We start from the raw sequence: 13,375 nt of genomic DNA, 5'->3' as shown, positions 1-13,375 counted from the left end.
CAAGACCCCCTCCTGGGAGCAGGGAGGGGTTTCCTCATGGAGAGTTTGGCCCGGCCGATCACTCCCAAGGTCAAGCCTGCAGTGGAGGTCTCCTGTCTTTTTCTTTTTTTTTTTTTTGTATTGCTGGCCTTCATTTTTTACCTATAGTGATCTTTTAAGAGAATAAATCAAAAAAAAACTTTACAGCAAATACTTTACATAAATATAAACATGCATGTCTACTTCATAATTAAGCAAAATAAACTTTCAGGCACAAGATTTGAATAATCATAAAGAATGAGACAATGAACTCAAGACAAAAATAACAGGAGCAAGAAAAAGACATTTCATAAGGCTTCTGTTGGTCTTGTCATCCAACCTACTGGTTAAGGCCTGAGCTTCATGAATCCTACCTTCCTCGCCAAATGGAAATATTCAATTTGGCTGTACCTAATGTACATCCACATAACAGACGGTTACTCTCTCAAAATAATGTAATAAATACATCACACGTACACACATCCTACTTCACCAGCCTCTCAAATAGGGAACTAATAAGGATTTTGGAATTTTCAAGTTTTCCTACCACTGAAGCACATACATGTTAATACCACACATAGAAAAAAAAATGGTTCTGCTACAGAAATGAGTGGCATCATGAGAAATCTCTAGTTTGTTAAGTTTCCCCAAATCACGTCTTTACTGTGGCTTGCTTGCCACGGCTCCTCAGGTGCTTCGAACTTAAGTCCTCACACCTCACTGGACAAACCACAGTGTGGCAGACGTTACACAGAACAAAGAAAAGGCCATTTTAACCATTTGGTTAGACTTCAAAACCACGAAAATCAGCATGGACAGCTTCCAGCTGTCTCCAAACACCTGGAATGTTTCCTCTACGTCTGCCCTCTGTGCTCCACTGGCTGGTTCTCTCTGCCCCCAGGGGCCTCCTGGCAGCCCCCACACCTCTCTCCACGCTGCATGAAGAAGAGAACAGAACTTCTGCCACTTTCCCTTCTCTAGCCTTCCCCGGCCACCCAAAACCTCCTTTTCTCTACTTCTCTTCTCCTTGTTCCCACAAAGCAGCTCTGCATGCCTCAGTGAGGCTGCCCAAAAGAACTTTCCTAATTCCCTTCTCTCTCCTCCCCAAAGCCTCACCCCTAGTGTGAAATGAAACTGCATTCCAAGGTCCCACCCACTCTGGGTAAATGTTGTATGTTTCCTGTCTTTTCTGAACCCATTTCCTCCCAGATGGCTCTCCCTTACTCCATGCTGATGGAATGTTTAATTATTCATTCAATAAGTATTAATTAATCACTCATGAACCACTGTGCTAGAAGCCTCAGCAGCATCTGAGAGATAACACCTGTGCCTCAAGAAATCCAAAACGTAGTGATCATTTAAGGGTGACGGGTAAGTCTCTCCTTAGGCTAACTCCAATTGACAAGTACAGGCTTCCTGGAGAAAGGTGAGACTTCTAAGGCATCTCCATGGGAAAGACTGCTGTGTTACATGAGTGATGTCTGCACGGACATGGATAGGGAGATGCCAGCCTGGGAAGACCAGGTACTTGCCACCACGGAGGTGCAGACTTCACATACCACTAAGCGAACTTGGGCAAGTCTTTACCTCCTGCAAACTCTTGAGCAATTTAACCTCTGGAGTGTCTAATTTTAACAAGTGAATGATAACCAGAGAAACTAGTGACCCACCACATATAGGTATTTTACGCTAATTAATTTTAACACTGACTATAATACCGGCGGGGAGGAGATAACACAAACACCAAAATAATTACAGTACCAGGCAGAATAGATTGTTAAGAGCAATAAAAACGATGGGTACCAAATGTCATGGGGATTCAAATGCAACTTCCAATTGAGTTTATTTCCCTGGTCTTGAAGGGTGGGGGGCTTGTTGGGAGAGAAGAGACAACATAAAGTCAGAATGGATGGAAGCAGAAGAGTGGGGCCTATTTATGAGTCGAGGGTAACATGAGAGAAGCGTGGAGAGAAGGCTGGAACAAGAATAGAGAGCCTTGAATTCCTGGCTAAAAAGTTGGGATTTTAATAAAACACAGAAATCTCTGTAGCAAAGTCAATTTTCACCAGCCAACTAGTATGGTACTGTTTGCATTTTAGAGAAAGACAACAGCTAGAAGCACTTTTTTTCTCTCTTTTTTTTTTTTGCGGTACACGGGCCTCTCACTGTTGTGGCCTCTCCCGTTGCAGAGCACAGGCTCCGGACGCGCAGGCTCAGCGGCCATGGCTCACGGGCCCAGCCACTCCGCGGCATGTGGGATCTTCCCGGACCGGGGCACGAACCCGTGTCCCCTGCATCGGCAGGTGGACTCTCAACCACTGAGCCACCAGGGAAGCCCTAGAAGCACATTTTTGACCGTAGAGTTCTATGCGGGGTAACCACTGGGTTACGTTGGTACGGGAGCATCTTCTTCCTTCCTAACAGCCTAATCAGCCATGACAAAGGTCACCATTTTTTAATGCCATTTATGTAATAGGCATATGAACAAGGTGGTCTGACAGCTTCATTTTAGTACATTGAGGCAGTTACCACGGTTTTGGAAAATGAAATTTCAGGAGTTCATCTGCCCAACGTCACAGAGCAGGTAAGGGGTCGAGACAAGGCTGGCACCTTTGAACCCAGTGACAGACTGGAGACCAAGCATCTACTTTGTGATTAAAAGCTGGGCCACTGAAGGTAACAGCTACACTAATAATATAAGGGCCAGGGACTGCTTCTAACTCTTGATTGCACACACATGAAAAAGTCTAAATGACAGTGAAACCATTCATAAAGGATTTCTTTGTTTTGTGGTCAGTTAGCATTCATTCCTGTCTGTAATAATATAATGGAAAATGCTTGACTGAAATGTGGGTGTTTTTCATTGGTTATTGATGTTTCTGGCCACATCATTCCCTCCTGATTTTAAAAGGCTTCCTCTTCATTACAGTTCACCTTTCACCCCTTTTCCCTCTCCTTCCAGGAGTTACTTCTGCAGGTGTAGATGCCATGTCAAAAAATAAAATAAAACTGATGGTGTTTTGTGTGCTTAACTCATTTTTAATAGGATTTTGTGGTTTGGGGTGATTCTTTGTTTTAAGCTGGAATAACACTCAGGCTCTATGCAGGTTCCAATGGTCTGGACAGTCCCTGCTGATCACAAAGGTTGCTCCAGCCACAGGACATTACCGAATTAAAAGGCACAAGTCACCTCCCTCCAAGCAAGTGACAGAACTTCACTTTGTTCCAGAAGCAAGTGAGAATAAAGATTAAAGGGTGGAGCATGAACATCTCAGAAGGGATATTAAAAATCCAAGCCAACAAGAATACAAACCACGTTCTTGGGATTCCTCATGTCAACCTTGTGAATTACTTTACTGTTCATATTAATTTTTAGACAACCTCTTTTAGGAAGAAACATGCCAGTTATATTAGATCGAACCACATAAAATTGCTGCTAACCAGGATGGTCATTTCACATGAATCAACCTAATAATCATCATAGAAATGTGCAGTAATCTCAATGTGTTCTATATTTATTTCTCAATTTAAATGGAGACCTTGGGTTGTAGAGATAAAATGAGAAAATACAGCACATACAAATTCTTAACAGATGTCTGTTGAATCTTTAAGTATATAAATCCTAGCAATCTGGTAGCCTCGCATGTATCTTATGCATACTAGGTACAAACCATTCTAATGTCAGGGTGAATGCACTTTAACACTTTCAAGTTTAATTTCCCTGAGTCTGAAATAATTAAAAATTCCACTTGATTTATATATTTACACTTTTATTAGAATTCTTCAGAACTGTGAACAATTGGACAACATATCAGAGAAAAAACATATAGAACATCAACATCCTTTAAACTTGCACCGCTTACATATTTACACATAAAGTTACTTACTGTATATATAAAAAATATTTTCAAGGACTCATGGGCTTGGGAATATTCAAAAGACATTATTGCTACATTTCAATATTTACCAAAAAAAGCCACAAAATAATTTCAAACATTAAGCCACTGCCAAAGAAACATGGGATGTAAAAAAAAAAAAAAAATTATAAAAATATAAACTTTCAAGAATATCCAAGACAAAACTCTCAGTGAAGTGCCCCTGAAGTACCTAGACATCTACAATTAACAACTATTTTTCTTACTATAACCAAAGTCAATAGAAACACAAAGGAAATTTTCAAAGTATGGCAAACAGTGACAACTTCTTACGTGACAACAAAACGCCCCAACATGTTACCTTTGGAAAGGTGCGAGAGCATAGAACTCCAGTGCAAATGGTTACTTCCCGATAAATGGCCACAGTTCTCTAAATGAAAGCTAAGGGACCTAGGAGGAGAAAACCGTGAGGGCAGCATACCTGAATCTCATGAGACAACACACAAACCGTGCCATGTACCCATGGATCTCTTATAGTTGGGCAGGGAAAAAAAAAGGTAAACTCTAACAGTAATACCCAGGCTACAGCCTAAAGTGTAAAATTTAAATATGTTTCAGTGGGAAAGTAGCATTAATAAGGTCTAAGGAACAGGCAGAGTATGTTGAGTATAAATAACAGAGTGCCTTAAATGCAGGTGGATTGCAAATAAACAGGTACTTAAGCACTCCACTTCCTATATGCCTCTACATAAGCTTTTGGTAAGCTTCTCTACACAGCTAGGTGGAGTGAAATAAGAGCTGTGCTGAAGAAAGTCAAGTGACTTCTTGGGTACTGAAGGACCCTCTTGGGCTCAAGGCAAGACTACTCCCAAAATATCTGTCTACAAGCATATACACGTGTGCACACATACACACTTATATAGCTACTGGCCCAGTGTCTAGGACATGTCTGCGATGGATGCTGAATCTAAAGTTTATTTCCGGCTACAGAAGACTCCAACTGAGACAGTACTGTTTTGTCACTTCTGCCGGAGTCATGCAGTAAATCGGTCACTTTTTCAAATGGCATCGAATCCACTGAACACAATGCCATTCTGAAGCTGGTCAGCTTGTTCTGGACAATCTCTAGAGCAAGTTCATCAGCTACAAAGGAGATCTCTGTTAAGATTGTGCTTGGCAATTATGTATTTTCTTTAAAAAAGAAAAAAAAAAAAAGCACTGTTTCCTTCAAACTTGTCTGGCTCTTCAGCTATTCCTACACACAGCAGACTCAAGCCAGAATCGTATCCAGAAACTACACCTTGTGGGTTTCCCCCATCAAATATGTGAATCTGTACAATTTACAGATGAGTATATACAAAATGCAGGCTGGGGAGGCCTTCTCTCCAATTCAGCTCCCTAATTGTGAACTCTATTTAGAAAACAGGTCAGGAGCACAAAGGCTCACACCCAGCTATCTTTATTCATGCCTGGAAAGCATTTTTCCACGGCCTACGTCTCACTCCCAGCATGAAATACTAGATTTCTTGAGCCCAGATACTCATAGGCTTCTGCCCTTTGAATAACATTCTATTTTCCACATCAAGGGATGAGCTTTCGGCTTCTAATCTTGCTGTATCATCATATCATTACGGATGATTATGAGGAATGAAGGTGACTACTGCCATGTATTCTAATAAACTATCAACTATACTTTTCAGGCAGAAATTGGAGAAGCCCTGGGAAGGACTCAGGGTGTCTATAGCCCATCCCACCCACCCTTTCTCCAAGTGTGAAGTTATTCCGTTAACAGGGGCTAGCTTGCAATTGGGAACATATGCAGCTCAATGGTAGCTGATGACAGAAATCATCGGCCACTAAAGTGTGCTCATAAAGACAGGAGTACAGTGGGGTGTCCATTACCCTGGAGTAGGATTCGAGTCGAAGGAAAACAAAATAACCATTATGAAAACCAAAAGAATGGGGGCCGTTCTTGTCGGGGAGTCCCCCCCCACCCCCAGATGCACATTCTGCTTCAGACGTCTTCGTGGACAAGCAGGGGCTGCGTGGAGGATGTGCTGCTGCCCACCGAGTTGATCCGCACGGAACGGTCCACCGAGGGGGTCTCCCGATGGGGGCTGCAGTTCGCTAAGTTGGAATAAATCTGAGAAAAACAAGTCCGCAGTTAATACGCCAGTCCCCATAATGAGCACAGCAACAAAGGGGCACATCTGCAGCCTCAGAATCACAACTTATGAAGACTCCTAAAGCCAGGAGGTTTACAAGACCTTACAGCCAAGAACCAAATCATACTGACCAAAGACAAGCTTTGTTCTATCCCTCATTTTCCCCAAGGTCTGATTACCTAAGAAGTGATGGTGCAAAATGTGCTTTTCTGCTGGGACACATCTGGGAAAGAGAATGATGTAACTTTTATAAAAGGTGTATAAATCTCTACAGCCAACTCCAATCCAAAGGCTGGTGTCAGTCACTAAGAAATCGGTGGTCCTTCCAGGGGTTTTCCATTGAGAACCAGGCTCTTGGGTGTGAAACGCTGTTTAATTCAAAATGTGCTTTGACACCCGGAAGAGCAAGCTTCAACCCAAAAGTATCAGTGATATATGCTGAAGAAAAGACGGTTCCAAACACACAAACCAGAAAAAAAGCAGGTTAAAAAAAATCTGAGTCAAAGTAAGGATCACTCATTCTTCCTTAAAAGCCAAAGAAATGATGGATTTGAGTTTTGACTTCCCCCCTCCTCAAATCACTGGAAGGGATCTCCCAACTTCAAACAACTTTTCATTCTCTATGGCTTGTGGCCATACAGCTATCTGCCACATTCTGGTTATGCTTTCTTGAGCAGAGGGTTTATTTTACTGCAGCAACAAGCTGTCTTTTCTCTGATTTTATTCTAGTGCACATCACCCCAACCCTCCAAAGTCTGAATAGCCTGACACGTGAGGCAGACCGCATGCCGACCCCATGACCAGCTCTTGGGGTGGAAGAGGAAATGTGGCAAATCCTTATGGAAACATCCATGTCCACACTTCTGAGTGCCAAGCCCTCTACTCTTTCATCTCCTCGTCTCATAGCCCTTGGCCCAGAATGGGGATTTGGGCAAAAAGAAACTGTTTCCACTGCTTTACTTTCCTACCCAAAGCCCAGTTTACAGACTAAGCCAAGGAGAGAAGGGGTGGGTAGCTTAGTCCTTACCCCCAGAGCCTGAGAAGGACACGCTTGGAACCAAGAGAACGGAGGTCCTTTGCCTGGCTAGAGTGTACTCACGTGATTGGTGCTCTCTGAAATCTGCTTCTCAATCAGCTGCACAATCTGCTTAAATGTTGGCCTTTTCAGGGGATCAGCATCCCAGCAAGTCTTCATGATGTCATACCTGCAAAATGAGGGCCACTTATCACTCCTCAATGCCCTTAACTGGTCCTCAGGTGCACGCCATGCAGCAATTTCAAAAATAATTCCAGGGCTACGCAACTGGACATAGTGAATGACATGGGCATAAAATAAAACTGTGTCTATGAGATGCTGCCAAAACTTTCTGTATATTTGGTGACAAGAATTATGAAAATCAGCTACAGAAATGCCATTTGACCAGGATGTCATAAAAAAGGAACCAAGCGACATTTCAAACTGTGCTAGTGAAAACCCTCAACGTCTGAGCTTGTCTTTAAAAAGGAAAATAAAAGGGGAAACATTATCTGAAGGAAGAATGTCCGGGCCCTTACATTTCTGCAGGTGCGTGCTCAGGGCTGAGCATTCGGAAACCTTCCTTGATCATCTTGTAGAATTTAGAATCGACTGGCATTCCAGGGTAGGGGCTGCTTCCTGAGGCACAAACAGTTTGCAAATCAGTGTAACAATAAGCAAGCAGGACGCTGACAACACCTTAAAGAAGATGCTCTGAGTCTGATCAAGGAGGCTTTGGCAAGGCTCGTTTTACCTAAAGAGAACAGCTCCCACAGAAAAATCCCATAGGACCAGACATCACTTTCAAACGTGTACACACAGTTGAAAATGCTCTCTGGTGCCATCCACTTCACAGGTAGCCGAGCCTGCAATGGAAGCATAAAAGAGTCAACAATGGTAATTATGAAGCTCAAAAAAAACGGAACAGAACATATTCCTATAAATGTTGCTTCTGCTGAGAGGTGGAGGTGAGAACTTGACGGGCATCTCACGAAGGCCTTCCACCCACATAACCTCAGATGACCCCGACTGCCTCTGAAATAGGTGGATCACAAGTACAGCTGACCCTTGAACAACAGAGGGTTTGAACTGCATGGGTCCACTTACACATGAATATTTTTCAATAATAAATGCTACACGGTCTGTGGTGAGTCGAATCCAAGGATGCAGAGGAACCGTGGATACGGAGGGCTGGCTCTAATTTATACTGAGATTCGCCCCTGCATTGTTCAACTGTATACTATCCCCATTTTCAAGATGGGGACATTGAGTCTGTACAGTGTGGTGGATAGGAGCACAGATGTCAGACACAGATACATGGGTTCTAACCCTGGCTCCACCACTGGCCTTGTGTAACACAGAGGTTAGTTACCACTGAACATTATTTACCCTTTTCCCTTAATAGAAACATGGCCTCCCACGGTAGGGACTGCATGGCCCAGCTCCTTCCCAGCTGCGTGCAGCCATGTGGCTCAGTTTTGGCCACTAAGGTATATAAGTGTTGTGTGACAGCTTTAGGAAAACTTCCTTAAAATGAAGCTGGCATGTGCCCTGTGGCCTTTTCCTTCTTGTCTCTTCCACCATTATCCTGCCTTCTGGATGTGTTGGCTGGCTCTCTCATGGCCATATCATGGACCATGAAGATAAGGGCTACACCAAGGATGGTTAAAAAAAAAAAAAAAAAAGAAAGAAAAAAGAAAGGTGGAGGAATTCACTCCCCTAGTGCATCATGGAACCTCCATAGTAGCAGGCCCGGCCTGCTACTCATATACTTGTTTTACTTTTTTGGGGGTGTTCTGTCATATGCAACCCAAACTATCCCTTACTAATACAGTGGGAAAGTCACTTATGCATCTATAATTAAGCCTCAGGATATTCTTCTGTAAAGCAAAAATAATACTTCAAATTCCATGAGTTGTCTTGTGGGTTAAATGAGATAATATGGGTACCAGTGCTTAGCCGGGTCCTGCTGACTCACTAGTGTGTGAAAACTTGCCCTGTACAAGCAAGCACGTGATATAGAGAGTAGCGGATATGCTGACTATGACTATTCCAAGGTGGTGAGTGGCAGATTCGGGGTTGAAATTCAATGGCTGAACTTCACATCCTGAACTCCTCCCACTAACCTCGAGCCAAACTTTCTGTGACTATTCCTCTTAGAGACATTTCTGGATTCCTGGATCTTAATTTACCATAAAAAACTAAATCAATCCTTCGCTTAATCCATTTAGGATTGAAAACTGGGAAGACAATTTTTTCTGGTCTTAAAGTTATTTTAGTCAGTAGGAAAAAAAAGGCTTTCCAGTATCCCCTCCCAGATTTTGCACTAAAGCTCTTATAGAGGCCCTTAACCTGAGATTTACAAGGTGTCTGGAATTCAGGGGCTTGTGAACTTGGAAGGGAAAAAATTATATTCTTGTGTTCACTAACTAAAGTTGAGCATTTCCTTAAATTATGAATGCAGGCAATAAAGCACCAGGTCTTAGCAGTGCCTGTGACTTTGTCACCAACAGTAACATAGATACCTTCATATTACAGTTTTATATTCATCACTTAGAAATTACAGTAGTTGTTAGACCCACAGTTAGAACATGTTGTTCTGTGTAACAAAGAAGCACGTGTAATGAATATCACAGAGGTACTTTTTAATATTTTAATAACTTCATTTCCATTTAACGGCTTTTCTCAGTATCCTATGTATTTTATGCATTTAAAACAGTGTTCTGACAAGGGATCCACAGGTGTCCCCAGACTATGATAGGGGCCACAGCACAAAAACGACCAAGAACGCGCGTGAAGAACTTTCAGAGAAATGGACACAACGAGGAGGTCTCAAATGACTATGATGTAAATTTGGGGCCAATAACATGTTGTGTGAGTTTCCCTGCTTTTAATTTTGTCCCATTAGGTCTCCTTACCCAGTAGCCTGGTGAAGAGTGATATCTGTGACTGGTTAGTTGAACTGGCTTAGCTGGAGTCCACAATCTGAAGCCTGGTGGGGCCTAACCACCTGACCCATCCCTGTTAATTCCAACTAAGGTCACTAGCCAAGAACGGGCTATTAAGAAGCTGCAGCATAACCACTGTCACGATTATTTAGATTCTAAATAAGACATCTAGCCAGAATAATAAGTGCCTCATGTAAGTATTAGCCACAGTGTGCCTGGCACTATTCTAAACACTCTACTATGTATATTAACTCATTTAATCCTCACAACAACTTTATGAGGCAGGTGACAGTATTATTACCAAAAGGAGAAAAATCAAGGTTCAGAGGTGCTGGGGTGATCCTTGCCAAATATTACACAGTCACTAAATGATAGAACCAGGTTCGAACTCAGCAAGACTGGGTCCAGAACCCAGTAGCCTTTTGTCAATACTCAAAGGCCTGGATAGAGAGCCACCTTTCATTCTTCCTTCCAATAGTGTACCAGGACGGAGAGGACTTGGTGTTATTAACACTCCTAGCCTTAGTGAGTTACTAGAAACGCATGCGATCATCAGGAAGTAAATCCAGGAACATTTCTGCAAAGAAACAAGTCTAGTACAGACCACCCACAGAGATGCCATAGTGATGGAGAAGGAAATATTACATCATTATAAGGCATACAAGAGCTACCTCCAGGAATAGCTCTGGACTATAGGTATGGGCCTGGGAAAATAGATGTAGAAGAATATATGTTCAAGACTATTGGCTTCCCATACTAATGGAATATTCCTCTAGAAATCATAGGCTCTGGTTTCAGCCTCTACTGGCCTGTGTCATCTCAGACAAATATCACTAAAATACACTGTTTTTAGTTTCTCCAACTTTTAAAACGTGAAGACTTGCATTCTAATGCCAAGGGTTTGTCCTGATGATACAATGAAAATTGGCAATGAAAGCACTTTGAAATAAAATCACTATGTTCCGTAAGCCAATTATTCCGTATGAATGTCTTTAATAAGCTCTTGATTATAAGATTCAACATTCTATATACCTAACTCTGAACATTATCTTAGACTTAAGATTATCTTTTTCACATAGCGTGTCAATCTCAAGATAAAATTCTCCTGCTGTGACCTTCAGGTCCACATTTGTTTCACTTGAACAAAATCAAGTTCATTGCTATTCTCAGGCTATAATGAAAATTAAGGCTATTTCTGTTTCCTTCACATGCTCCATAATTACACAATTTGAATTAGGAATTCTATTATCGGAATTTTGCTAAAGTACACTTAATTTGACTGCTAAAATGCATGGTACCGCAAAGGTAGGATGTGCATTATGAAAATCATAAAAAGTAATACTTAAGAAAACTTGAAACAAAAATCCTTCACTGGACTGTCAAGAGAGAGTGGGTACTCACGTTTCCTTTGACCACATAATTAGAATCACTCTTGATGTCTCTGGCTAGACCAAAATCACAAATCTTTGTGATTCGACCATGAGTAAGGAGGATATTTCTGGCTGCCAGGTCTCTATGAATACACTATTAGGAGAGTGGGAGACAAAAGAAAACCATTTACATTTATTTTAAACTTTTAAAGAGTGAAAGCTATGTTTAATACTAGAATGCTGCTTATGTCATACAGTGCCAATACTTTTGCTTTACGTTTAAACTATTCAGTGCACCAAAAATAAATATCTAGATTACACTCTGAATAATGTTCAAATTTGTGTTTCACATTGTTAGGACCTTAATTACTATAATCACTTTCAAAACCAACTTGAATAAGTGCTTCTTTTTTTCCTTAGGACTACTTTCATTCATAGGAAAATACATTATAAATAGTCTCATCATTTTTTTAAACGGAAAACTCATTTTACATGCTTCTCTTTGAATGTTCTTGTAAATAAGAGTTTCTAAAATGTCTACAACTTCAATTTGATACCTCCTAAGGACAAAGGGAAGAGGCTCTTTATTTCAGCCATCCTATATCCTCTTTTAGTTTGGTAATCGTTTGGAAATGTCACCAATGATAACTTAAGGGTAGGTTCTGTAACCTCGTTCTATTCTGCTTGTGCCATTTCCTAAGGAATTCCTCTCACCCTTCCAGAGACCATGTTCCTTGTTTTGGTTCCATCATTCTCTTCCCACCCCCAACCTTCTGATCAAATGTTTAGTGCTCTCTCTTGATTCCTTACTCCCCTGCACTTTGTAAACCATACATGCAATATTTGAGGTCTAACTTCAAAAAGACCCAAGTATATGCTTCACCGAGCACAGCAACTACATGAGGTACCACCTCCTTTGGCTGATAAAATAATTATCTGTTTTCTAAGAGCAGTTCCTATATCCTAAAAGCCAAGTTTTAAATGAATTCATTGCATATAAAAATATATTCATAGAAAGCTCCTTTAGACAGGCTTGCACTTTAAAGCTTATAAATGAGAACATGAATTCCGAAGAGACAGCTGTTAGAACATGAAGAAACTGTATTTCCTCTGCTTCTGGTTACCACATTTCAAACGACACTCTGCCTTCTAACTATGGCTCTAAGATGCCCCTTGGGGGCCATGGGGGCAAGGAGAGGACTCTTCTGAGAATCACCCTCACTTACATTCTTCGAGGCGAGGAATGCCATGCCCTTTGCCACCTGGTAAGAAAAGCTCAGCAAGTCCTCCAGGTCTAGGGCCAACTCATCATCTTCCATGATGGCAGGAGTCACGTCTCTTTCTATGTATGAACCTGTTAGGAGGAGAAGGGATTTTCCTAGCAATTAAAACCTTCAAGGTAAGGACAGTAAAAGACAGTGACAACAATACCTCCAAGGGCTGGTAATCAAGGAACTGATGTGAACTTGCAGGCAAATCACCTCCCCAATGTTAAGGACAGGTAGGTACTGAATCACAAAGCTAATATTCCCAATCCTGGGCTAAGTTACAGAATCTTCAGGGAAGAAGGACAGCAGATGAATACAAAAGGCTCATATTTTTATATGCAAAATATGTATTTGATATATTTTGATATGCATGTTATCATATATGCAGTAAAATGCTCAGATACAATAACACACGCTCTGACCCCAAATATCCACTTGCAACCCTTAACTGCCATTGATCACTGGCATTGCCACTGGATCGAACGGCAATGGATCCTAGGCCACTGGATCCTACCCTAAAGGAGAACTGGTCACTACAGGAATGGTGTCAGATTCCACAGTGGTATGAGAAACCCTCTGTCAATGAAGTTGTTTTTATTGCTTGATAGGTACCCACCTATTCTCGAAGATCTCCTTTTGTCTGCCTTGGTTGGTACAACATAAGAAACTCCGGGTTTCATGTCCATGTACTCATTAGTACTATCACTGCTGGGAGA

General features: G+C 41.6%; 1 protein-coding gene across 2 annotated transcripts in view; it reads right to left on the bottom strand.

Annotated features, from left to right (window-relative positions):
- Positions 1 to 5,690: 5,690 nt before the first annotated feature.
- The window catches only part of KIT (KIT proto-oncogene, receptor tyrosine kinase), an 85,699-nt gene continuing 78,014 nt past the window's right edge, over positions 5,691 to 13,375 (bottom strand). For both annotated transcript variants that reach the window (XM_082611045.1, XM_082611046.1), the window contains exons 15-21: positions 13,276 to 13,367; positions 12,618 to 12,745; positions 11,423 to 11,545; positions 7,828 to 7,939; positions 7,613 to 7,712; positions 7,158 to 7,263; positions 5,691 to 6,036 (exon numbers count right to left, since the gene is read on the bottom strand). In XM_082611045.1, the coding sequence (XP_082467171.1) occupies positions 5,908 to 6,036; positions 7,158 to 7,263; positions 7,613 to 7,712; positions 7,828 to 7,939; positions 11,423 to 11,545; positions 12,618 to 12,745; positions 13,276 to 13,367 (790 nt within the window). In that variant the 3' untranslated portion in view covers positions 5,691 to 5,907. The remainder of the gene's footprint in view (positions 6,037 to 7,157; positions 7,264 to 7,612; positions 7,713 to 7,827; positions 7,940 to 11,422; positions 11,546 to 12,617; positions 12,746 to 13,275; positions 13,368 to 13,375) is intronic.

The sequence above is a fragment of the Mesoplodon mirus genome, assembly GCF_964341445.2.
Source record: "Mesoplodon mirus genome assembly, chromosome: 2".
NCBI lineage: Eukaryota > Metazoa > Chordata > Mammalia > Artiodactyla > Ziphiidae > Mesoplodon > Mesoplodon mirus.
This window is presented reverse-complemented; position numbering and strand designations above follow the sequence as displayed.